The sequence below is a fragment of the Pseudonaja textilis genome, chromosome 5, assembly GCF_049901715.1.
Source record: "Pseudonaja textilis isolate UNSWEBS1 chromosome 5, rPseTex1.2, whole genome shotgun sequence".
Taxonomy (NCBI): Eukaryota; Metazoa; Chordata; class Lepidosauria; order Squamata; family Elapidae; genus Pseudonaja; species Pseudonaja textilis.
The window spans coordinates 52,204,884-52,232,643 of record NC_141994.1 but is presented as its reverse complement, the minus strand read 5'-3'; the positions used below and the strand labels follow the sequence as shown (position 1 = coordinate 52,232,643).

The 27,760-nt window shown below is 36.9% G+C and overlaps 2 protein-coding genes across 2 annotated transcripts; both read right to left on the bottom strand.

Annotated features, from left to right (window-relative positions):
- Window positions 1-307: 307 nt before the first annotated feature.
- RTCB (RNA 2',3'-cyclic phosphate and 5'-OH ligase) lies at window positions 308-12,530 on the bottom strand. Its single transcript, XM_026695394.2, has 12 exons — window positions 12,339-12,530; window positions 10,747-10,825; window positions 10,084-10,151; window positions 9,022-9,121; window positions 7,075-7,231; window positions 5,021-5,177; window positions 4,211-4,370; window positions 3,836-4,011; window positions 2,366-2,554; window positions 1,546-1,656; window positions 916-1,035; window positions 308-682 (listed from the first exon to the last, which is right to left on the bottom strand). The coding sequence occupies exons 1-12, from the start codon at window positions 12,429-12,431 to the stop codon at window positions 575-577; spliced, it is 1,518 nt and encodes a 505-aa protein (XP_026551179.1). The 5' UTR covers window positions 12,432-12,530; the 3' UTR covers window positions 308-574.
- Window positions 12,531-20,214: 7,684 nt separating this feature from the next.
- Window positions 20,215-27,557, bottom strand: LOC113438090 (BPI fold-containing family C protein). Its single transcript, XM_087935606.1, has 6 exons — window positions 27,445-27,557; window positions 25,428-25,583; window positions 24,745-24,808; window positions 22,014-22,193; window positions 20,611-20,664; window positions 20,215-20,514 (listed from the first exon to the last, which is right to left on the bottom strand). The coding sequence occupies exons 1-6, from the start codon at window positions 27,555-27,557 to the stop codon at window positions 20,215-20,217; spliced, it is 867 nt and encodes a 288-aa protein (XP_087791732.1).
- Window positions 27,558-27,760: the final 203 nt, after the last annotated feature.

Here is a 27,760-nt window from a genome sequence, read left to right as displayed (position 1 = left end):
GTTGTGTAGTGGGGATGCAACTTATCCTTGCTTAGTCAAAAACACCTCAGAAGAAACTGCTGCTTCACGGACGTCTGTAGTAAGAACATTTGCAAATTTTGCTACATCCTACAGATTACTAGCTTAGTCAGGCTTAATTTATTGGTCAAAAACTGTCATGCTAACGAATAAATTCAAGAGATGTTATATATTATTACTTGGGACTCTAAGTCTTTATTAGAGAGAAACAACTAAAGTTAGGGGGGAAAACTCACCCAGCCTTCTTGAAAAAAGATAGCTATCATATTAGCACTGGTCAGAAATCTCATTATAGACAGAACAGACCGTTTATTAGGATCAGATAATCTTCTGAAAAACTGTTTCACATTTTTCCCTTAAAGAAACTCAGTCAGCTTCAGACAACTTGCCATTAGATCAAAAGAGCAACAGATCTTGGTTTATCTTTTTTGTACCATATTTCTTAAGTCCAAAAGTTCTAACAAACAGTTTGTGAGAGTTTCCATCTGGATGGAAACATAATTAACAAGTAGTCTGAGTAAGAAGAGTTTCTGTCAAGATTCTGTGAATGGCTTCTTCACCCTTTGATTACTGCAATGGGCCTCAGTTTAATTGCTTTCTTGCTGATGCCAGCTGCATGGCAGGTGTTAACCACATCTGTCACATTCTTATAAGATTCAGGAGCCTAGGAAAAAGGAGATAAAAAAAGGAAATAAGGTGTTAAGAGAAAATAATTTATCCCAAATCAAAAAGGAAAAAAAGGGAACCCCTTCCAGACAGAAATTAGGGCATTTAATTTGGTCAATTCTGATCAATTGTATTTTTTTTTCTTCTGATAATAGATGCTAATACTTTGCTGTGAAAAGAAATGCATTCCAGAAATAAAATTGTCCAAAGAAAGATTAAAAGAACTCTCACTTCTTCCATGACTAGTTTGGGAGATGCAACACGGATCGCAATCCCCATATCTGCCAACTTGTCCAACACATCCTGGAAATCCAAGTTACGTCGTGATTTGGCACGGGACAATGCACGGCCCTGTAGGATAATGTATTTCTTTAAGTACCAGTCTTCAATTGAAGCAAACATTAGCAACATGAATGAAGAAAACAGTTACATATGGCCTTGACCGTATATTAGAATAAATAGTACAGATTCTTAAGATTCCTGAATTTGTTAAAAGTTTTCTAATACAAATATACATATATAAGGACAGTTGCTCAGATGTGCTCCACCTTGGACCTTGACTAGCCTGGTCCAACCAAGATGCCTAGGACTCAAGTCTTGTGGTGTATTATGAGTTTGAGTCAGTAAATCTTGAGGAAGTGGACAGGATCTCAATGTGGTTACTTTCAGGCACCAGATTGATGAATCCTAATTAAAACAGTCAGGAAGTTGATTTGTAATCAAGTCTCTCTACATCCTCATTCGATCCCTCAACAGTTATGGATTTATGATGCCATTCCTCTTGCCAGAATAATTGAAGCTTTATTTTGGGTAGCATATAATCCAAATGTACACAAGTATGAAGCAAAAAGCCCTACTCACTGCTCCATGGCAGGTGGTTCCAAAGGTTTCAGTCATGCCTTGTTCAGTACCAGTAAGGACGTAACTGCAAGTTCCCATTGTTCCGCCGATCAACACTGGCTGGCCGGTCAGCTGGAGACACACATATAATCAGTATTAGTTATGCTGGAATGGGTGCAAATTATTATCAACCAATAAAAATAAATGTTGATGAAATACAGTTATATATATATATATATATATATATATATATATATATATATATGTATATGTATATGTATGTATGTATATATGTATATGTATATGTGTATGTGTATGTGTATATATATATATAAAACGTTGCTACAACTGTAACGTTGCTACAACTTTAAAAGCACAACTACAATGACATGGGAAAATACCCGAACAAAGCTGAATACCATACATGTAAGTACCCGCGAAAACTTAAGAAAACACACACACACACACACACACACACACATATGTTTTCTTAAGTTTTTGCGGGTACTTACATGCATGGTATTCAGCTTTGTATTTTCCCAGGTCATTATAGTTGTGCTTTTAAAGTTGTAGCAATGTTTCAGCAGAATCTCATCTGCCATCATCAGGCTTCTGTATAGTCACAGATGAACACAATACACAATACACAATCAGAAGCCTGATGATGGCAGATGAGATTCCGTGAAAACTAATACACACACACACACACACACACAGGTCTAGGTGTGTTCGGGTCTTTTCCTGTGTAAGATTAAGACTATCTTGGCGACATTTCGGCGAGATGCAAAGGGAAATTACATTTCGTGAATGCTAACATGAGAGAAATTTCAGAAGTTCCTACTTGGTAATCCACAGCTATAAGAGGGTGGTGAGGAGGGAATGCTCTGGTTGATCCTTTCCTATGCACCAACAAGGTCCGTTCTTTTCCATCTACCACATGCTGTTCTACTTTTGCAATGTTGTGAGACACATCGTAGATTACATGCATGTCCAGATCATCGGGGGTGGTGTTGAAGACTTTAGCAAATGCCTAGAAAACGATACAGGTACATAAGGTAGTTCTAATAATATGTTATGCAGGATTGGTATATATGAGAAGGGGGACTAGAGCTGAAATTGTTTACAGAAACTGGAATCTTGTTACAATTTTCTGCAATTCTTTCTCTAACAATCAGTTTATCTCAAGTTTCCTGCATTCTAAGAACAGATTTTAACAGCAAATCTTGTGTTACTCTACTTGAGAGACATTCTCTAAACTGTTAGACAATTATATTGGTAAAATGCACTTCCAAACTATGGTTGGAATGAAGCATATAGTTCAGCGGAAGCATTAACAAAACCTTTTCTGAATGTTTCCTTGATGCTCAAGATTGCAAAATCCTTTGATTTGAAAAACAGGTCTGACTTTTTTCAAAGCATAAAATGGCCATTATTTATGGCAAATCTATTCATATGCACTGTGAACAAACATTTGGAACACTGCTCCTCCCATGCACAAAATAAGCATGATTTACACCTAAAATCTTAATGAACTAATGTGAATTGGCTTTCAACCCTAAAGATCTAGACAATATGACCCAAATTTAGGGCAACTCAATGTTGGAGAAAAGGGCTATAATTAAATAAAAGCTCAGCTGACACTTAATGTTTAGAAACAGAAGCCCAATGTATTCATACCACAGGTAGATCCAGTCTGGTAGCCCATATATTGGAAACTGAATCTCAAATTCACCTCTTAAATAAATTTAGTACTTCTGAAATTGTTAGTCTGGTGTCATAAAGCAGAATGCAACTGAGTTTGCACAGATATACAAGTCGCACCAGCCCCAATTGGGACTAGAAACATGGTTGCTAAGCAATGAATCAATAGAGACTTATGATTTTACTTTTACCTTCTGAGTTCCGCTTGACACAAGTCAATTAAGCAGCACACAAATGGTAATGACTGCAGGATGCTGCAACAGTTGTAAATGTGTACCAGTTGCAAAGCACCAAATGCTATGACGATCGTAAATATAAGAATTGATCGCAAAGCTATTTTTGGCACCATTGTAACTTTGAATGATCACTAAATAAGGCAGTCAGTAAGTAAGGACTACCTGTATTTCTTTCAAGATAGACATATCACAGACCAACGTCACTAATCTATGCTTTTTCTGGGACTGAAGCCCATGTCAACCACCATCAAAACATATCTGGAGAACATCAGGTTGGGAAGAATATTTTAGCCAGAGCTGAATTTCTCTATCCTAGGCAGTTATACCTGATTAGGTCTCATTTTTAAAGAGACAGAAGTGATGAGCTACCTTACCTGTCTAGTAAGAAAAGTCATGGAGGAACGATTGACCCATGCATAGTTTCCAGCTGCTGCCATCCCTTTCAAATAATCTTGGCCTTCCTGAGAAGCTATTCTGGCACATGCCAATTGACGGTCATTCACTATGATCTTGTCTCGTTTCATTGCTTTTTCCATAGCTACTAAGGCATCTGTAAAAATATGACCAAATAAATTCAGAAATAGTGATTCTGACCAGCAGGCCTAGAATGTAAAATATAGTTTTAGGTTCCATACATATTGCATAAAGATGGTGTGTTTTTTCCACATACAGTTTGTGCCATAGAAACTAGCTCTAATATTACGCTGGATATTTAATTTCAATAACACAAAAGGGCATTAGCCACATACCTGTAGCTACTTGGTGGCCAAGGCCTCTGCTCCCACTGTGGATCATCACACATATTTGTCCCTTATGGTCTATACCCATCTTTCGGGCAGCATATTCATTATAAATGTCATCCACCACCTGTATCTCAGCATAGTGGTTTCCTGCTCCCAAAGTCCCCAGCTGTTAAACAGAATAGGAGAACTTAGCTTTTCCCAACACGAAAAATGAAAGATTTGCGCTATTTATTAGAAACTCTGGAAAATTAAAGCAATCTTACATCCCTTCGTCTTATTAATAGAAGGAGATTACTTTCACATTCCAGATATTAATGGGAAAAGATTCTCTTTATTTTCTGAACAGTTAAGCTCCTTTTAAAATGTATGTTTCCTAAAGACTAAAATCAAAACATTAGATCAGATCAGATGTAAATTTTAAAAAAATCAGTTAATACTGAATCACCAAATCAAACAAAAATAAAAGACAATATTTAAGGCAAATCAAACAAAATCAAACAAAAATAAAAGACAATATTTAAGGCTAATCAATCAAAAGGTGAAATTTCATTACAACAAAGTGAAGTCCTTAATCAGTGCAAGAGCCAGTTAGATGCTAGACTAGGACTGCAGAGAACCAGGTCTAACTCCACCCTCAGCCATGAAAACCAAAGGTGGATGAGTTCTCTTTTGAACCATGACATCAGTTAATCAAATTTCTGGATATTGTTCTGTTGTGCTTCAATATTATTAAAATCAACCTGGTTAAATTAAAATTAAATTAATTAAATTAAAATCAGCAATGATAACCCAAAATTATATCTACAGTCCGATTACCTGAGGTAAACCTCTTTTCTTAGCTCTTGCCGACACTTTATTTGGATCTGCCTGCAACATCCTCCCATATTCTTCACAGTGCTCTTTATCTTCAGCCCAGGCATAGCCCTCTCGTAAGGACCAGTCTACCCCCATCTCTAAAGCTTCCTCCAGGTCCCTGAGAATGAAAGACACTCCAATTAGGAGACCACAAACAAATACAAACTGAAAGTTACCACAGACTCACTCCTACATCTTAGTTCACAATTATCACATTACTCAAAGTGTAAATACTCCCCAGGTTCCACTGCTCAAGTGTTGTCATCTAGTGAAAAGTAGAAAGCATCCCTTTTCTATAAAAAGCCCTGCCCTGTGGAACTACCTTTCCCTTGGGATCTGGCAGCTGCACCGCCCCAACTTTAGCTTTCCCAAAAGCTGAAAAGGGCTGGCTTTTCTCCCACATGGGACAGGGTAAAGTTGAAGCCTCAGGATTGCATTGATGCACTGATATGATGGATTAGGTGCTTAATATTTTGTTTTTTTTTTTGTTTTTGCTTTATCATTGTGACCAACCCAGAATTGTGTTCTGTAAGGTGGGTGGCCATGTAAATCTTTTAAATCAAGCTTTGATTAGCAAACTTTTGCAATTAGAACATAGACAACTATGTAAAATATACTTTCAAACAATTGAGGTTCATTTTCATTTCCTTCTATAAAGTAATAGTGACTAAATTCAGAGGTATCATTCTCACATTGCAAAAAAGAAGAAGAAGAAGAAGAAGCTAGATAGGTTGGAAAGTTTCCTTTCTCCTCACCTTACAGGGGCAAAAGGACTGCAATGCAGCAAATGTTTAAAGATTTGGAAAGCATAGGACCAGCTCTAGAGAAGATAATGAACTTCGAGGAAAAACAACAGGGAAGTGTCAATTTAAACATGGCATGTTTGGGTGGCATCAGACTGGGCTGTTCTAATTGGTCCCAGTCGCCAACTATATTTTTTTAAAAAGGTCCCCTGATGTCTTCCTATGTCAGGCCGGCCCCAACTCAGATATTTAGGAAAGAAAGACCCTCGACTCCATCTGGTTGAAGTGATAGGTTCTTATGCTAAAGTTAATGGTTGCAGTGAAAGTTAAGACTAGATCTGAATATTCCCATGCAAAGGTTACACTTTTTATCTTTGTTTGGCTGCCCCGCCCCCTTTGACCATCGGTGTCCAATAGCATGCTGTTTAGATATTTTGGGAACCGCTTGGTTGTTTTGCACCATTTGATGCAATTTCACATTCTGTTCCCAAACCAGGTGTCCTTGGTGGCTGGTTTACTTTGGCTTGGCACGTCTGGTTTCTGTCAAGGCTCTCTCGCCCTCCCATTGTTTTATCTTCACATTCCCATGTCTTTTCCCCTCACTCTCCTTGAATTTTATGGAAGGATGCCAGCAAAGCGTAGAAGCTGAAGAGGGCAGATCTGACATCCTATGAGAGTTAGCTCAGAGATGTTTAGGAGTCTAATGCCCAGATATCACTGTCTTACAGATTTTAACCCATTTCCATGCTGATGCCCTCGAACCAGCTGACCACTGCATACATACTAAGGAGTCACTCTGACAATTAAGAAGGCTGAGAAATATATTGTGGCAATCAGTTATAATCCCAAATCTTTCCATGATGCCCCAAAATATTTTAGGACTAAAAATCGTGGTTCTTAAATGAGTAAAATTATTAGCATCCTAACAAGAACGAGTGGTAGGTTGAAACATAGAGCCTACTAGTACATATTATCACCAAACTACAAGGTGAGTTTGCACTAAGACAACTTTTATGTATCTGGATGCCCTCCAGATGCCTAAACATAATTCCCGGTTAAAACAGAATTATGGAAATAAAAGTCCTCTAGATATATGATGATTAACTTTAGCAAAGCTTTCAAACAGCTATGTAGCAATAACTGGAAAACATTTTGGCATTTTTACATGTTTGCTACTAACAGATTTGCAAGTTATTTCATTTTCCTTCTGCCACTTTTCCCTTCAAAAATGAAGCAATAATGCAGACATTCGAGAAAAAAAATAACTCTTACTTGGCATTCATGGGGATGACACCCTTGGATCCCACCCCTACAGGAATGTGGTCAAACATGGATTGTGCAAGCTGCTCCTTCACTGGCTGGACATCACACTCATCAAGGTTGGTCCGCAGCAATCGAACACCACAGTTAATGTCAAACCCTACACCTCCTGTGTGAGTAACCAAAACATACCTTTTAAAATTTAGCTCCAGAAATCATTTTGTGCAGTTGCTAATATTATGAACTCAAAATACTCAATTATTCAATCAGAATATGAACTCAGAAAACTCAGAACTCATCATTGCAATCAACTGCATTTTTGTCACAGCTATAATTAATTACATTCAGTAAACTTTATATAGTTCGGTATTCTGATAAAGAAATATATGAAGCAGTATATACAAGTCTAAGTGCTATATTTGTATTACATAGAAACAACTGAGCCTTGATGGCACAATAGTTAAAGTGCAGCACTGCAGGCTACTTCTGTTGACTGTCGGCTGCCTGTAATTTGGCAGTTCAAATCCCACCAGGCTCAAGGTTGACTCAGCCTTCCATCCTTTCGAGGAGGGTAAAATGGGGACCCAAAATTGTTGGGGGCAACATGTGACTCTGTAAACTGCTTAGAGAGGGCTGTAAAGCACTATGAAGCGGTATGTAAGTCTAAGTGCTATTGCTAGTGCTATGGAAAGAACAGGACTACTTTGCACTAATTTCAGGGTAAACATACTGAAATGTTACACTTCGGCATAGGTCATCCACATAATCACACTTCATGACAGTTATTTCAGCTTAACATAGAACTTTGCAATACAAGTACTTGTTATTTTAGGATAAATCTAATAAATAGACTTTGTCCTAAAAAAAAAAAATCAATGAGAGTATTTTGCTTTGGCCAGCATATGTATAGTGCAAAAATCTCCACCTGTTTCTTCAAGTCAACCCAGAATAAAAATATGGCTTCTGCACTGTAAATTGTTTAGATAATTAAGTGTTTCTGGCCTTAGAACTAAAAACTGCCTAACTGTTGAAAATGTAACATACTACAGAACATATCACCAATCAACTGTTACTTACATAGAATGGTTAACATTGGTGGTTTCGGGTGCTCTTTCTGGCAGTTCCTGCTAGCTACCTCTCCCTGGTGTTTGCTGACTCTCATATTTCTCGTTGGGAGAGGGAGCTGATGAAGAAATTACACCTGCTAGGTTTTATGGGGGGTGCCCTGGGAGATTATGGCCTCAAGGATGCCCAATTTAGGGTAGTCCAATGGCTTGTGGACATTGACTTGCAATATCTACAAGCCAGAGCTAACAAAACTCGCTCCCCTCTGATCTTCAGCCAATTTAATAATTACGGACTGAGGATAGCTTCCTATTTTTACACTCTAACCATTCCCAAGTATAGAAGAGCTTTCTCCCTAGCTCGCTTTAATGTCTTGCCCTCAGCACTACTGGATGGGCGATTTAAGAGGCTCCCGATTAACGAGCGGCTATGCCCCTGTGACAGAGCTGAGATTGAAACTGTGGAGCATGTCCTTTTATATTGCCCTATGTATAATGCAGACAGATCTAAGTTACTGTCTCTCCTTGAAACAGACCCTTCTAGACCCAATGTTAGTAATTTGTTCTTATATTGTCTAGGGGATGGCTCCTCATATATCACTTCTTTGGTTTCCAAATTTTTTTTAAGAGCTTTAACCATCAGAGGAGAACACTGTAATTCCCCTTAGTCAAGTTTTTGGTGACTAATTGTTCATGACTAAGTTTTCCACGTCCTTCTTTTGTTGTACTTGTGTTTTGGTCTGTGACCGCAAATAAAGTATTATTATTATAAAGAATGGTTTAACAGTATCTCTGTACAGTTGCCCTTTGTATTGGAGCCTGATACATCTAACACATATTTGGAGATACCTAAAGGTTTTCTTTCCACATAGATACCAACTATAGATGTCCATACCTGGTGAAACTACTGCTTCTGGATCACTCATATCAAAGGCTGCCATATTGCCAATAGCAAAGCCATACCCTGAATGAACATCAGGAAGTCCAATAGATCGCTGAAATACAATTTTTGTATAAAAAGGGGAAAATAAAGGCAATCAATATCAGAATAAATATGAATGACATTCCTATGCTATGAAGTAATCCTAGGCCATAACATTCCCATTGCACAGCATCCAAAAGCAGAAGATTCAACATTTATATCAAGGGGTGTACCATATTCAAAATGACAAACTGCAAATAAATATCTCATTTCATTGAAAAAAATAATGGCAAATGTAAGCCCTCTACTTCCATCACACCCTTGAATATTTGAATTTATACATCAAACTTTTAGGATAGGAAAGGCTGACAGTATTCTTATTGTGGAGTCCTTTGTAATTCTGAACTTGGTTGTCTGCTTACCGATGTTTCATTATCCAGCTAGGTAACATCATCCATTCTTGCACTGATGATGGTACCTACTTGGATAATTAAATATCTGCAAGCAAACAAAGTTCAGAAGCATTAAAGCAGAGGTATCAACGAGGCCCGGGGACTGGATCCGGCCTGTGGGCTGATTTGATCTGGCCCTGGAAACATCAAATGACCGGTCTACAGTGCCTCTGCCAGTGAAAAGGGAGCTAGGGAGGGCTGTGTGTGACCCTCCTGAGCTCTGTTTTTGCTGGCAGAGGGTTACAGGAGGCCGAAAATGGAGCTCAGGAGTCTGTTTTTGCTGGCAGAGCGCTTGGGCTGCCATAGGCACCCCTGACACAAGTGACACTGAGCTGGGCACACCCACCCCAGCCCCCCAAGGTCAAGCACAACCCTAATGTGGCCCTCAATTAAATCAGGTTTGACACTTCTGCACTAAAGGCTTCACAGTTCAACCCTGAGCTACACGTATTCTTTTCTATTGGAAAACATTCTTATTTCTATTTGAAGCAATAGTTCTAACTATTCTTTATTACATAGAAGAATACTTTGTAAAGTCTTTGTATAATGGTTTTATTCTGGATTTAAAATAACAAGGACTCACATGAACAATACCAGGTAATGCAGCTACATTGCCAATTTGTTTCATGGCTGGAAGAAAGCCACCAACACCTAAAAAAAGGTGGAAACTAATTTCCTGTTTCATATGAAAATGTAACACAAAACCAACATTTTAAGGACAAAGAACAGGGCTATTCTCTTAACATTTCCTCAGAATTATGAATGATGAATTTAAGGCTTATTCCTAGATAAACATATAGAGGACTATAACTACAATCACAGGCATATTTCACATTCTAAGCCTATAGAAAATAAAAATATTATGAAACATGAGGTAGACTGGGCATAAAATATACTGTATCAATTCAAAGTTGGAATTTACAGGGTACATGTCTTTACATTTAAGCAAGCAGAACTAAAGAGCAAATGGTTATTTTCTCATGTCCAACCAATGATTCTTCATAAACCAAGGCCTTTTTAAAAAATATGTTTATCCGAGCAGCCTGTTGAGGATAAAAATAAGACTTACTATCAGTCTTCTAAATACTTTTAATTAACCACAACATATTTATGATAACTAAGCACAGTAGAAGCTCTATTGGATTTCTGGATGTATTTGTGGAATATGCGACAGACTTAAAGGAGACAAATATTGGAGGCATAAGGAAACAAGGAGATTTAGACAGGCAATTGAAAACTCACATACCTCCACCTCGGCATGCATTTCTTAGTTCTTCAAACATCAACTTCTCCAAAGGATCGTTCACATAAAACACACCCTCCACCTAGAGACAAAAAGAAGAAAATTAGAAAATGGACCACATATTCAGAAGTAAGAGTCACAATTTAAACAAATATTGGCGAGTAAGTAACTGTATCATGCAAAGCAGAATGCTTCCATAATTGTGGTTATTTTAAAAATACATTCCAGTAAAGATTTAGATTTGTTGAAAGAGCAGGGGTCCCCAGCTTCTGGACTGTGGACTGGTACTGGTACAAGCAGCGGGGGAGCGAGGAAAACTTCATCTGTGCATGCACAGGATCTAGGTTTTGCCTGAAACCATTCCCCCCGCCCATTGTGGTCTGTGGGAAAACTGTCTTCCACAAAACCTGTTTCTTGTGCCAGAGAAGATTGCTGGTTTAGGGACAGCTTCCTACTAAGGGGTCCTTGGTGCTCTCTGAACTTTTTTGTCTTGTAGACATTTCATTACCCAAACTAGGTAACTTCATCAGTGCTAGTAAGGAGTTCTGTTTGCTGTCAGTTTATATTCTAGTGTCTTGTTTGTCTGTGTGGGTGGAGGTCTTAAGGGATTTTTTTGGCTGTTTGCTGATGGCTCTTTGGCAGTTTCTTGACTAGGGTATCGTTTACTGTATTTCCCCATGTATAAGCCACCCCTTTTTTCCAAAATTTTCAAGCCCAAAAAGTAGGGGGGTGGCATATACAAAGCAGGTACACTTTTTATACGTGAAAAATGCATAAAATAATAAAGTAGGAATAAACTGGTTTTCCAGCAGTATGCTATACTTTTTTGTAAAAATTGTACGTGATGATACGATTACGAGTGTGAGTACGCAATAGAAATGCATACGCTAGGCATCGGCCTGAATGCTTCGTTCCTACTCTCGTTCCGATGCGTAGATTGCTAGCGTCGCCCGCACCGCTTTCGGCATCATGACCGAAGTTGTAGATCTAGACGTCGAATTTTGTTTCTTTGTAAATTTTCTTTCTTCATAACTTGTTTCTCTAATAAAATATTTTTTTCAAAACTTCACAGTCCAAAAATTGGGGGGGTGGCTTATACAAAGGGGGTGCTTATACATGGGGAAATACGGTACTTGATTGTTGGTCTAAAGTTTCCTAAATAACCACAAACGTCAATATTTTGAATCACGTAAATAACCAACTTTTTAAAAAAATACCAATAGCACAATTGGTACTCTGATTAGCTACATTTACAGATCAAATTTCTCTCCAACAGGAAACTGGCAATTCTAGATGCATTGCTTATAATGATAAATCGCCTTTCATCCTTTGAGCCAATATCGTTTGATTAATTATACAAAATAATAAAATGCAATCGTATGCACCACCGTAGGTTAAAATCATATATAAACAATGTTTAACACGGTTAAAAACTGAGCAGAACCAAGCAAGTGGACCTTCGTCATTTTCATCTTTATCGCATTGGCAGAATGATCGCCCAAAGGAATGAAGGGCACTTGGGGCAGCTTTTAGCTATTCACTAAAATGCTTCAGAACGAAGTTTAGCGATGAAAAGCGCCTTTAAAGCAACTCACGTTCATGTTGGGCACAAATCCTTTCTTGATGCGCCAGCAGTTCTTATCCAGTTTATCCAAATATTGCAATTCATCGTTGTAGTTTCGACTCATGGCGAAAGCAAGAAAACGCTCCCAAGTAACTATAACAGAAAAACGTTTTTTTCCTCAGGTAATTCTCGGCAAAGCCCGGCCACGTTCACTTACGCCAGTACGGAGGCCGAGATGACTCCGCCCCAATTCTCTGCCAGACCAAGAGGAAACCTTACGGCGGCCGAAAAGGCTCCAGTACGGAGGCCGAGATGACTCCGCCCCAATTCTCTGCCAGACCGAGAGGAAATCTTATGGCGGCCGAAAAGGCTCCGTTTAGGATAACTAGAACAACGCTGCGAAAACTCGGGCGACCGCTGGACGGAAATAAAGGGACACCCGAAGCTCTGCGTCTTTGCTTCTGAGGTTTTGCTTCTGTAGTTTTGAAACAGAAGTCAAATAGCTCCTTTTGTCTGTCTGCCTGCCTGTCTCTGTCCCTCTCCCTCTTCCCATCTCTCTCTCTCTGTAGTTAGAAACAACTAAAAGTCGGTGTTTTTGCGTGCCGTTTTATATCAGATGAAACAAAAACGGACATGAGTGTGAAATGGGGAAAATGTGGGAATACACTTTTGAATAAGGAGAAACAGCCAAGTCACGACTCTAGGTGTACTTTCACTAAAAGGCGGCTTTCTATAATTATACATCAGTTGTTGGGGAATGGCATTTAACTCTATAAGATTTCATGGGATATGTAAACATGATAAAAGAGATTACTGTAATCCAGGAATTCATATGACGATGAATTGCCACGATACCCCATGTTTTGTTGCAATATAGTACACATTATTTTTAATAGGGGATGAATTTCAGCCATCAAAATATTTTCTGCATTTGTGGTAATTAAATGTTTCAATATAAAGCAGCTGCTCAGAAGCAAGGGTTTTCTGATTGATGCTCGTATACACAGCAGTGAAAACTATTTTAGAAGATGAGGCCTCCCTGTGTTCTGCTAGGCCTCCCTCTGCACCTCTTATAATCTCCAAATTTTGGTGTGAATGTGAATGAAAACATGAGATACCCTCATCAGCTCTCCTTTGATATTTGAAAATTGAGCTGCTGGGATCTGCAACACAAATCACTCTTTCATGAGCGTTATAAAGTTGGCTTAGAATTTTGGGATCTTTTTTTAAAAAAAACAGGAACATGTTTTCCCTTAAGGTAAAGTGTCCATTTTCATGCCATAATTCAAGAAAAAACAAAGGAAACTGAGCAGTTCTATTAAATAACATAATTAGTTTGTGTGTCAATTCCAAGGCATATTTTGAAAATGTGCAACATGCATCTTTGCTGATGTTGTGCTGTTTTAGTTCTGGTCCGCATCTGGTCCATGACCATCCAACTTTTCTGTATGTTGTGAATCCAGATGAAGGCAGACAGGATAGTCGTGCTGAGTTGAAACTGCAGCTCCCAAATTTAAAACCAGAATTTTCTGCTCATTTGGTGAATATCGTTGCAAAAGGCTACATGTAAGGGATGACCGACCCAATTTTATGACATGTGACCACATGAGTTGAGAAGGCGATTGTCAGAACTTTGGATCTGGATTGTAAATCCCCCTTTTCAACCATTCAACTTTGAATGGTTGCTAAGTAACCAGTTAGCCAAGGGCAGTATTCATTAAATACAAAAAAACAGATTTGAGGTTTGCCATAGCTTGTAGATTTGCAAAAGAAAGAAAAGAGAAAAAAGAAAAAAGAAAGAAAGAAAAAGAAAAAGTTGTGTATCTCTTTGCTGATATCCACATTTTTGCAGCCAAGTCTGGTCATTGTAGAGTTAACCATTATCAAAGATTTTTCTTACACAGAAATTAAATTCATTTATCATACTAAATTACATTGTGATTTCTTTTTAATCTAGTGTGTTGTAACCATATTAAAAACGTTGGCTTGTTTGAACCCAAGTAACAAATTCAATAAAATATTACATAATTTTACATGATTTTCTCCACTTCAAGAAGGAAGGAACATAAATAATGGTATTTCTAATACAAAGTTTCTAACAGCACTACAAAAAACTCAAATTCTTCAACTTTCCTAATTAAATTGTCATTTCACATAATATACTAGAATTAGAAATCTTTTGGCCATATATAACAGGGATAGGCAATATATAGGAGGAGGAAGGCTGGAGACTACATCTCAGCTTCTTGGCCTTCCAGAAGGCCACAAGAGGCTATCAAGTGTTATTGCGATGTCACTGAAAGGTGTGGGATTGGGAATTTGGGGGTAGGATTAAGGTAGACTTAGAAGCAGGAGTCTACTGTACTATCTGTGCACTTAATACCATTTTATCTCCTGGCTAAAATCATACTGGTTAATTTTGCCTCCAAAATGGAAAAGCTCCATTTTGGGGCACTGGGGAAACTCATTACCCACTCTTGATATATAGTATAGTTGTGACAGTGTTGGGTCAATATTTTCATCTTTAAATTGTTGCTATCTTAAACCAATGTGCTCTGGTGTTTCTGAACTTCTGGTTGAACTATTAAACATTTCATTCACCTATTCGCTCACTCACAAATTCATATTGGCTCTTATGCATTTTATGCATGTATAATAAAACAAAAAGTCAACGTTTGCCTGGAGGTCAAGATCTTCCTTGTTATCGTAGACTTTGAATATCAGTAGAAATCAGCAAGAAACCCTAAGAAGACATGCAAAAACATATTTTATTGCAGGTTTATAACAGCTTGATTATTAGAAATCTCACTTCTCACTCTTTTGTGAATTGAATTCTAGAAATAAGTAGCTTATGATTGACAAAAAGAAATAAAAATTCATGTCATTTGTATTATGGAGTAACTGTGGGTGAGTTGGGCAGCTGTAAACATTTGATAAATAATATAACTATTTTAGTTACAGAAGTACACATTTGTGGATATGTCAGGGGTGGGTTTCTACCGGTTCTGGCCAGCTCTGTAGAACTGGTAGCTCTGAAGAGCAGCAGACATAGAACCGGTTCTATATCTGCGGATGTTTTTGCCCACCCGCCCACCTGGGCTCTTACCTGACCTTTATTTCCTGATTATTTCAACTTCAGCTGCCAAATGAGGCACAGCTGCAGTTAAAAAAGCAGGAAAAAGGGGCTTTTTGAAAGGCTGCTTCTCTGCACGCAGCATGCTGATGACGATTTACAGGTGCGTCAGCGCAGCATGCAGGGAAGCATATCACTGAACCTCGTAAATCATCGAACCGGTAGTTAACCCTGTCGGATCCCACCTCTGGGATATGTGTTATACAATATGTATGTTCGTTCATAAAGGAGGTCTGAATAGGACATACAGAAAACTCATTTATTTATTTATATCTCAAATTTGGAGCCTACCTATTTCCTTCATAGAGCAACTCACTGTATTGGAAGCACATGACAACTTTCTGACAAATATCATCTAATCAAAATACATCATCCTAATCATCTTTTATTTTTCACCCTGAGGGTATAAGATAAGAATAGACATTAGCAAATCTTACCTCATAAATTCTAATACTGGGCTTCATAAGAATTATTTGGTCCAAGACAGGCAGAGGAAATCCATCCTTTAGTTTAACTTAAAACAGAAAAAAGAGAAAAATAAAAAGATTCAGAGTAGTTACGACTAGAATAGGTTTTGCAATTGCACATGTTCCTTAATCTTACAGTTGAATATGTTGTGTATTATTGCTTGAATATGACCATTTTAACATTTGTTTTATTTTTTATTCTGCAGAAAATAGTTTCTAATTTCTTAAAGAAATTTAATATTATAGCTCATTTTAAAGACAGAAAAGGCTTTGAGATACACATTTTTGCAGTTGTTATTCTGTGTTTGGATTCCACTGACTTTGATTGCAAATACAGCATGGACAATTGTAGTGATAGGTAGTATAGTACTGATCACATGAATGGAATTGATATAAAACTGAGTAACTGTTATACAGGGATAAAAACCTAAGCTATATAACTGATACATTTTAACCATCAGTCTTAGAAGTTCTTGATTACCCCTCCACCCTGGTGTTGGATTTTAACTTTCTTTATGGCCGTGCTGGCTATACTTTACAGGATTATTTTCAAGTCTTTAGCACTTTAGAAGTTGGCTTAAAAACAAAAGTTGTTAAAGAAAGAGAAATTGAGAAGAAGAAAGATGAAGCTGCACTTACAATTGGCTGCTGGAATTATTCCAATTCGTAAAATGTAAGACATGAAATTATCCAGAAGTGAGGCCTGCAATGTAAAACAAAGGTTGACTTTTCTCCAGGAAGAGAACTGGGATGACAGTGTTTAAACAGGATTATTTATTTTTATCAGTATATCAATGGGTGATATATTCTACCAGCAAAGTGACCTGATGTTATCTACAGAAGGCAACTTACTAAGTTTCCTAATAATTTTTAATTATTTAATCCGCAAATTATTTGTTTGCAATTTTTGCAGCCCTTCTCTAAATCCTATACAATATTATATTTGCACATTATTTTATTTGCATATTTTTATTTAATAAGATTTCTCATAAACCTGGTTCTACTATTTGTTGCAATAATTTACACATTACTGAAATAAATTATCTTGAAAATGAAGCATCAATTTCTTATGGAGGAAAATTCAAACTCCTAGCCTGAAGCATGCTGCTGAATCTCAAGAGTTGTATAAAATGTCTCTATGTGACTGTGTATGTGTGTGCCTGTGTCAGAATGACCCTAAAGATGCAGTATGCTACAAACAGTCCAGTGAAGAGTGAATATACTCAATAATAATACAACAATACTAACTACCTATAGAAAGATAGAAAACAGAAAACTATGAAGAGGTACTCAATGCAGAATCTAAGAATGGTAATTGAGTGGTAGAATTCCCATCAGTCTTTTTTCTCACAAATTCCTTTTTCATTTTTTAGATATAAAACACTATATAGAGAAATAGTTCTCAAGAAAATAATAGAAAAAGGGGGCAATCGAACCGAAATTTTATTGGAAAGAAAAGTTAAAATTAAAGGAAAAGAAAAAAATAGGATCAATCATTAGGACAGCATATTTATAGAATTTAATAGTTCTATGAGGAAAATTTAAAAGGTAAAGGAATATACTTTGTAAGCAATTCAGTTCTATCTGCTACAAGTTGCACCTGCTAATTTTTACGAGAGGCTGAAAGTTACCTCAAAGAATCCAACATTGGATTGAGCCAAGGAGATGTAGAAACTGAAAGAAAGAAGACATAATGCAGAGATTACTATTCATGACCAAAGATAATAATGTCAGTGTGGCATTGCTGATGGGTTGTTGGTCTTGGATCAGAAAGATCGGGATTCAGATTTCTCTCAATGACTTTGATCAATCACACTGGGGCAATCCATACTTCTTATTTGCCAAATGCGCGGACAACCCACCCATTGTTTCAGGAGACCACGCAGAGATGATACCATCCTTAGCCCACCTCTAGGCTGCTGGTAAGGCAAGCTCATCCCTCCCTCCCTCCCTCCCTCCCTCCCTCCTTCCTTCCTTCCTTCCTTCCTTCCTTCCTTCCTTCCTTCCTTCCTTCCTTCCTTCCTTCCTTCCTTCCTTCCCACCAGTAAGTTGTTGAAATCCGGGACTTTTAAAATAGATTCAGCAGAGAGTGTATGCCATCTTATCTCCTTTTTTCAAAATGGAGATTCTTACTCCTAAGTTTTTAGCTGACTAAAGTTGACAAGTTTTGTCAAGTTTCCCCTCTTGAGCCACCTGAGCTGAAAAAGTTTTTTTTTAAAAAGGGTTTGCAGTGGAATAATGAAATGTGGGAGATTTTTTGTCTATCTTAAACTGGGTATAATTGATTAAAGTTCAGCCATAAACCATAAGTTTATTTTTCACATACAGTAAAATTTTAATTACATCTTATTCTCAAATTCACAACTGAGCTATGTACTATCGCAATTACTCCAATTGTTTAATAATGATTTTTTATACAATATTTCCATCAATACAGCCATACAGTCATATCGAATCTCAGAAATTTGAGCCCCTTTCTAAGCAACCAAGACTAATCTCAACTGCATTTTCCTTGATAAGAGTTAAAGTAATTCATCATGATTCAATTTGAAAGAGGTAAAATATGAGTTGGCCACAGTACTCCATGTATATTACAAAAGATTCTTTCCTACATTTACATATTAGTCCTCCTCTATCTGATGTACTCTATTTAATAAATTCAGTTCCATAATACCATTGCAGAATTACCTTTTAATGTTTATTTTAAGCTACCATACTTTTAAATACTAGCTTAATCAATTTAAGCAGCTTTTGGGATACAATGGATTAAAAATCTAACAAAGGTTTTTACCTGTTCAAGCACAATGTAGTTAGCAACTTCTGGTTAAATATAATCAAATCTGCATGAGTTCTGGTTGTCTGTGAAAAAGAAAGGTTACTATATAATAAGTAATTCTTTTACAGTTAGACAGCTGCTGTACTAGTATCTGGGAAAGACCTTGGGATTTGAGGCAAACTGAACGCTGCCTAAAGAATGGTTGGATAAGAGACAGCATAGCCCCCTGCTAAATACCAGATGGGACAAGAGGCTCTGAAGGGACCCTCCCTAATGTCTTGGACTATAATGAGATGGTGAGAGAATTGCACTTTCAGACATGCAAGATTGAGGTCAGCCTTACCAGGTAGAGCAGACAGGAAACACAATCAGATAAGTTAAATTTACTTTATTGTAAAGCTACATTAATAGAATCTTGCAACTCTGAAAATTCCTTCCTTCTCTCTAAGAGTTCCTGCTGGCTTCCCGATTTACTTTGCTTATTGAATGCTTGCAGGGAGAAAATCAACCTCAGTCCAAGCCTGCCAGGCAGGTAAGTGACTGCTGTCAGCTGAGGGGGGTGGGGGTGACGATATGTGAGAGTGCATGAGAGGTGCCACGTGGGTCAGGAAAGATATACTGGTGTGCATAAGAGATTCCAGGGTTGGTTTGGACAAACGAGGGGATCACATAAGTCAGGAAATGTGCACAGAGATGCATGAGAAGGGTAGGGCCTGCACAGAGATGCAGGTGAGGTAGGGCATGCACGGTGTTAAATGGGCACAGATAAGGAAGGAGCAGGACTCAGGTGTGCGAAGAAACTCTTTATTTTAAAGCTGGAATCAAAAAGCCAACAAATGCGGTAGGCGTCGACTTTTATAGCCGGCTCTGTCCAACATTTCAGCCACTGACGGGGATTCAATTCTTCCCGCCAACCGCTGAACCAATGAGTGGAATCTGACATTAGACTCCACTTTGCATATCACGTAACCACATGTAAATACAGCGTCATGCATATTTAACACACGGGACTGCGTGGGTCAACACAGGTGCCATATGAATCAGGAACTACACACTGGGGGAAAGCATGGGCTAGAACGGATGCATTTGGATGCTTAAGAAGTGCACATAGATTGTGGAAGATGCATGGGGGACAGAACAGAATGCATGGAGGTCCCTTCCTTTCCCTAGTGCTGCTGCCAGGTAGAGTAGAGACTGAGAAATTGCAAGAGTGGCTGGGAAACTGTCACAGAGAGGAATGTTGAAAAGGAGGGTCATGTGACTGCTAGAGCAGCCTGGCAACTGAAGCAGCCAAACTTTCTCAAATTTCATTTTATTTTATTTGGAGATGTTAGAAATGAAAGCATTAGCTATGAACAACATGTAATTTTTCAGTGACTTTCGAATAATATAGACAGCAATAAGCCAGTTGTTTTGAACTTTAACTTTCATCAGGGCAAATGAGGCAAAATACTGTAGTTCTAATCTAAAACATCTGGGTTACTTATAGTCTGTCCTTAGAATAGAGTTAGTTATGAGATGAATCAGAGAACTATTTTATAGCCAACATCCAAGCACTGGGACTCTTAGTCTGAGTAAGACGAAAAATTTGCAGGATGGCTCGTAACGTCACATATTTATACAAACAGGTCTCGAGAGAATTGGATATTTTAAAACTTACTATGTTCAAGGTGAACATGGATTCAGTGGTTGAATTTGGCATCTTTGCCAATACTTCCATAGAAGCAGAAAACTTCAGAATGGATTTATTGTCATGCAGACTAATCACGGGTGCATCAATGATTCTTAAGTTCATAATTACTGGAAGTGGCTTTGCATAAATATGAGAAATCTGTAGAGTTTAAAAGTAGAGACCAAGTTTCAGAAAAATTAAAACAGGGTTTTAAAAATGCAAACAGCAAGTTTCAAAGAAATAAAAAACACTTACAGAGGGAATAATGCTACTCAATGCATCTGTGGTTAACTTGAAATAAGAAGCAAGCTGTAAAATGAAATGACATGTTAGATTATCTTACAAAAATTGTGTGCCTTTGTATGGACTTAATTATCTGGAGAGACAATGGTCTTCCTTTCAGCTAATATGTTCCAACAGAGGCTGGACAGATCAATTATTTACCAGCATGCTTTAATTTCGCTCAAATGCATTTCTCTGTTTTTTTAAAAAGAATATACTGATTCAATTTTCTTACTAGCAAATGGAGTTTGCTAAACCTTTATTCAGAAATACTTCTGTTTAATAGAAGCCTTTAGTACACATGATAGCCATAAGCAAATTAAGCCTGCAGAATATTTTTTCTATTTTCATTTGGAGGTAGAAAATATAATTAGCAAGGAAAAGGGAGGAGGGAGAGGGAGAGAAAGGTTGATGAGCAAAGATGAATTTGGAGAGAGCCTTGTGTATAACTCCCAGATTTTTAGCTGTTTTTAAATTGAACCCAGAAATATTAAGGTATAGGAGCTATTAAATAGTTCTGTACTAAGGTTTCCACAAATGAAAGCAAGTCATTAGATTCCACCCCAACCTCAAGATATTACTAAAGATTAAAGCTTGATGCCATTTGGAATTCCTTTGAACATTAGCCAAGAGGTGCTGTATGAGCTGTCATCTGATAGAATACACTTATAAATAAATAGATGTGTTGGAATTGCAAGTTCCAGAATCCCTATACTTCAGAATGTAGTTGTCATGGAAAAAATTCCAGAGGGCTAATAGAGTATGTCCATACAAAGCCAAGAGATCAGAGAGATGTGAAGGAAAAAAATGGCTCATATTACTAAGAACAATTTGCAACTCCCAGAGGCCTTTCTAGGGATGCCTCTGAATCCAGTTTTCCATGACAAATCCCTTCTTCGGCCAGTTCTCTTTGGCAAAATGAAGTCCTTCTCTACATTAATTCCTATCTCATGCAGCCTTATGAACGCTTGACCAGAAGTACTGTCCATTCAATCCTGAATAGACAGAAACTATGTCTGTGATATTTGTTATCCCTACTGCCAATCCCTAACTTGCTTCTGTTGCCTTTGTTCCCACTTACTTTCAGGCTCCAATTTGTATGTGTCATAACAAGGACTATCATTCTGCTCCAGCCCCAGCACTGTTCAGGACAATTGAAGTCTCACTCACTCATGAGCTGGAGAGGGGGATGAAGGCAATGCCATGGAAACAAAGCAGAAAACAGGCTTCACTTAGACTGTTCGTATCATGATTAGTTGTAAGTGGAGAAAGGCCCATAGTAAACTATGTCAAGGAGAAGGCTGGGCTTGGGCAGAATTTTAAATGGCAGACTAATACATAACATCCCTTTCTTTGAAACAGCATTTTGCACTTACCATTTCCTCTTGCTCAGCAGAGATAGTAAAAGCCCCAGAAGTGTAGTAAGCCACTGAAGCAGACTGCAAGAAATATTCTGAGATCCCTATATAGAACATGGAGTTGTTTTCATTCAGAAGAACAAAGGGAGTTGGCTTGAAAGGGGGCTCTGTGATTTCTTTCACTGAATAGACTGTTCCCTAAAAAGAATTTCAGAAATGATATCATAGCTTGCAAACCTTGACCTTTAAAACAGTTTTCAGGGAACCAGATCACTGAAACACATCCTTGAAATTAAGAGCAGAATGCAATAAGACATATGGCCAGAACACTGAGTACAGTTCTAGGACCCTAAACATAGAAAACTCAAAGTCAAACATTTTAAAAAAATTAAAAGTGAACTGTGACTTAAAGCAGTGCATATAGACGTCCCTGAAATCTTGGACTATTTCGGCTTCACAACTTGAAACAACTGTTGCCACTGGCTAGAGTAGGAAATCATAGGTGCAGCAAAAATAGCACTAATTAATATATTTAAATGTCTCTTTGATATGGTTTGCCATCAAAGTTATTGTTGGGACAAAATGATGCTTGTTCCTTCAAGTGAACAACAGACATATTATAATGCAATTTCAGAAAATATACACTATAAATATATTAGACTTTACCTTTAAATCCAAGTTAATTGATGATTCCAAGATAGTTGAAGAGTTTATCAGGGAATAGTCCATTACTGCAAAGTTACCAATCTGAGCTTGGACTGTTGGGATATGGGATAAAATTGTCAGGATTAGATAATGATGTTTAATGACAATAGGCAGGATGCAAACTAGTTCTGATATGTAGATAGATAGATAGATAGATAGATAGATAGATAGATAGATAGATAGATAGATAGATAGATAGATAGATCTTTGGTTGTTCGGGTTTTCTCCGCGTAAGATTCGAAGTATCTAGGCAACGTTTCGATGAAGTCTCATTCATCATCTTCAGGCTTCTGTCTTCGGCTCTTGCTGAGCCGAAGACAGAAGCCTGAAGATGATGAATGAGACTTCATCAAACGTTGCTAGATACTTCAATCTTACGCGGGAGAAAACCCGAACAACCAAAGATCCACATACAAATACCCGCGAGAACCTCAGAAAACATACACACACACACACACACACACACACACACACACACAAGGGCAATGGTACTAGTACAGGAGACTCTTGAATAGTTACACAGATATTGTAAAGCTATATTTTCAACATAACCCTAACCATATCTACTCAAGTATAAGTTTGCAAAATTTATGTATTTCTGCCTTATAAGTTCATTTAGCATCAACCATAATTTTGGTCTTTCTGGTGAGAATGCATCCTCCAGAATGTTCTGCCAGAACAAGCCACCTCTCATTCACCATCTAACCGATTCTTTCTGTATATTGAAGCAGGCTGGACTAGATCTGGGTGTCCATCCTGACTCTACAATTTTATGATTCTATAAAACAAGCACCAATTATTATATTTTAATTATGCAAAAGTACCATTCTAGCCATCATTTTTATTTTCAGAAACTCAACAATAGCATGGTGAAACTATTCCATCGTTAGTTTACTATAACTGAAAAGTTTCATAAAAACTAAAATCATTAGTTCATTTTGCCAAAATAACCCAGAAAATATACCTGGATATTGGCTGAAGTCTTTATTAATCTTTTGGATCACAGAATCCACTTGCTCACACAACTATGGGAATTCAAACAAAAATAATTATTCTAGTCGATGTTTACTTATATGTTAGTAATAAGATCTTCCTAAGACTTCATAAGTCTGTATATCTATACATATCTTGCTTTATCCTATATTTGAAGAATAGTGATTTTAAAAATCCATCCATATTTGAATACATTTGTTGTAATCAGTTAAATACATAACTGATGTACTATAAATCTCACTCTAATGCTTTGTCCCTTGTCAATGAAATCTATAGAAACAAAGCAAAACAGAATATTTCTGAAAAAGATCTAAGCATGGCCCCAGATATCTTTCAAAAGGAAGAAAGCTTTATAATTCTGAAGCATCTAAAGCCTGCTTGACAGAGTGAATACACTCATTCATTGAGTGCCTCACTATAGTCAGAGTGAGGCAGAGAATGTAATGTACAACAGCAATCCATAAATAAAAAATGATAATGATTCAGATGATTATGGAGCTGAACAATAAATATCCCAAATGAGATATTTGGAATATTTCAAGTAATGTATTTTAAATGTCTGATCTCATCTTCTGGTATAGTATATATGTGATGAAAATAAAGACAAGAAAATATTTTCTATAGATGTTTTAAATAAATAACACGTACAGTAATTTGAAATATATTGAACCTAATTTTTAAGCCATTGAAGGGTCCTTATCTTCCTGTTCTACTATAAGATCTAAGCAAAATAAACCATGCCTAATTTTTTTATACACACATACATGTATATATAAATATAAATCCTATTTATTCAAGTGAACATTGCCTTATGAAGACATTCATTGCCACATTAAACTACCTTTTATAGTTTCTAATTGGTTAGTTTGGAAAATGTCTTTGTGGTAATTTGTGCACATAAATGGTACACAACTTGCAAACTGCAAAATACTTATAACATTTTTGCATGTATTAAGGCTTTTGCTATTATATGATTTATTTCAATAAACACATTTTTAGAAGAAATTGGATGTAGGAAGAGAACATTATGAAATAAATCTTTGTGGCTTACATTTGTGGCCAGCATGGTACACAGAGATGTTACCAGAGAAGCAGTAGAGTATGAATACAGCCATCTGAAATAAAGCAAGATTATTATTAACTTGTGTTAATTAAATTTTCTATGTGTGCATCTATTATATGGGGAAATCAATCTTAATCAAAACTAGATGTTTAAACAATTCTGGATTTTTTAAACTGATCCTCGTATTTTTTTTATGGGGGGTGGGGTGGGGAAGCAGCTGTAATATTATTGAATATGATTGAATCATAATTGAAGCCCTACACCAGTTTTCTACTAAATGTTTCCCAATTTTTACTTAGAATATTTATTGCAAATAAATCTGAAAGGTTTTTTTTTAGTGAGAAACTGCTGGTATACGTTTGAGATTGAAGCCCTATGACTTATATTTCTTGATACTTATTAAAACCATTAGACACATTTTTCCTTCTTAATCAAATGAATCACATGTATTTGTTCAGTCAATTATGCTGGACCATCAGAAGTGAGTCTCAGAAATCTACAATAATTACTAAGCTTGCTTTCTGTAGTATAATGGAATATATTATTTGTATTATTTGCAATGGTAAAAGCTACACATACCAGTGTTTAAAAACTGATAATCAAACTGTTTGAGGGATCCTAAAGTCAATACTTGCAAGTATACTTTTTAATTAGAACATTTTCCACTGTACCTATAAGAATGATTCAATTTGATGTCCATATCATCTATTTCTCCTTTACAGGTCTCAAGCGACAATTTTAAATGACCAAATATATTCTGAGACACTTTTACAATTGCTGTGAGATTTACTCCTGAAATGAAGACAGTCACACTTCCAGAATCTTTGCTGTGGACAATGAAACACAAATGCTCATTTTACCCTCTTATTCTCAAGAAAATGCCAGGATTGCTTTTGAATTACGTAACAAAATAACCTCTAAGATTAAACATAAACATATAATATAAAATATACATGTCTAATAATCAAAGTAAAAATACATGTATAACAGATCTAATCATCAAAAATTAAAACTTCATTCTTATCTTTCTCAAACAGGAATTCAAAAGTTGTCTCTAAATAGAAACAAAGCAAGATAAGGGTTTGTCTTTCATCAAAGGAGTCAGTTTTGTCTGCAGGTTCCATTGCCAGTTCCATTAATTCCACAATCCACTCTTCAGTTGTGGGAATTTGTATATCTTTCCACTTCTGATTGCTTAAATTGTATATTTTATATGATATTTCTGCTTTTTTGTTTTAATCTTAGACTACTTTATTATATATTTCAGTATCTGTACTGAAAAAAGTCAGAAATCAACTTTTTCTTTTTAATTTTCTTGTTTTTTTTTAACTTTGATCCTCCCATGTTTCCTTTTATTTTATATTTTTTTTCCCTTTGAAATTTAATAAAGTTAATTAAAAAAAATAAAATGCCAGGACTGCTTATGCTGAAGAACACATGAAGATGGGTTCTTTTTAGCAGGCAACATAAAATTTTCAAAGCCTGCCTTCCAGATGCATCACAACTTCAATCATTTCCTGCTGACATCTCTGGATAGCACTAAGTTATGGAAAGTTGATGCAAAATCTAAGCTATGCCTAAATACACCAGAAGTACCTACCAGAAAGGCAATTCCACCCACTCGAAACAATGTACAGGTAGTCTTCAATTTATGGCCACAATTGAGCCCAAAATTTCTGTTGCTAAGTGAGACATTTGTTAAGTGAGTTTTGCCCCATTTTACAACCTTCCCCATTTTACAACAACTGTTAAGTGAATCAGTGCAATTGTTAAAGTTAGTAACCCGATCGTTAAGTGAATCTGGCATCCCCATTGACTTTGCTTCAGAAGGTGGGAAACTGCAAGTGTCATAAATATGAGACAATTGCCAAACATCTGAATTTTGATCACGTGACCATAGGGATGTTGCAATGGTCATAAGTGTGAAAAATGGTCATAAATCACTTTTTTTCAGTGCCATGGTAACTCTGAATGGTCCAGTAAATAAATTGTTGTTAAGTCGAGGACAACCTGCAACCTCCTGAGATTTATTCAGTGGGCATAGACCTGCATTCTTCCAAATTGGTTCTATTTAAGGCAGAATAAGATCATTGTCTTTGGTTGCAGATACTGAGGGCAGTGGGATGCAATTGCTCCCCTTAACTGCTTGCTCTCCTTACTTACTCTCTTTCCCTATTTTCGATGTGAGCCTGGATAAAAGTATCTTTTTAATTAATCCAGGGTTTCCTATTTGCCTGCAAAAATCTAGAAGTTGGAGTTTTTTAGGCTTAAATATGTCTAAATATGTATTTCTTCGAGAGGCAGACTGTCTTATCTTGCAAGAAGGAAGAAGTTTTTATCCATTTGCAACACCCTTCAAGGAACTCAAGAAAAAGCAAATAACCCTAATTTATTTATTTTACTTTGCATTACTGGTAGATTTTTAAAATTAAAATATAATTAAGCATTGTGGTTGTCTAGTATGTTAACCAGTTTTGGTTCTTTCATCCTTCTGCCTTGACAATGTCCCTCCTGATTCAAACAGCCACTTTGGGGAACATTTTTTGACAGGACCACAATGGAATAAAAGATTTGCATTTCCACCTCCCCTTCCTGGAACTGTTATGTGTACTTTATAAAATGTGTTCAAGCATTTGAATTTGTAAAGCTGACATAGTATTAATATCTTGCCTTCATTATTCCACTTACAATAGCCAGGTCTCCATGCTCCAATCTGCAGTAGCTATTGCTGAAGCATTTTCAACTAATAGTTTAATCCCAGTTCCAGAGATGAGAGACAAGGATGTATCGGGAAATTCCATGTTATCAATTCTTACCCTGTCGAACACCAAAATTATGTTAGCTTGATTTAAACCAATATCCATGAATATAGGTAAGGCTAGCAGGAATAGTATAACCCACCATCCAATTTCTGGTGAAACACTAAGCACTTACAGATTTTGTATCATGCACTTATATTGTTTTTCCTAGCACTGTAGAACTTGGTGGACTCTACATGTGATTT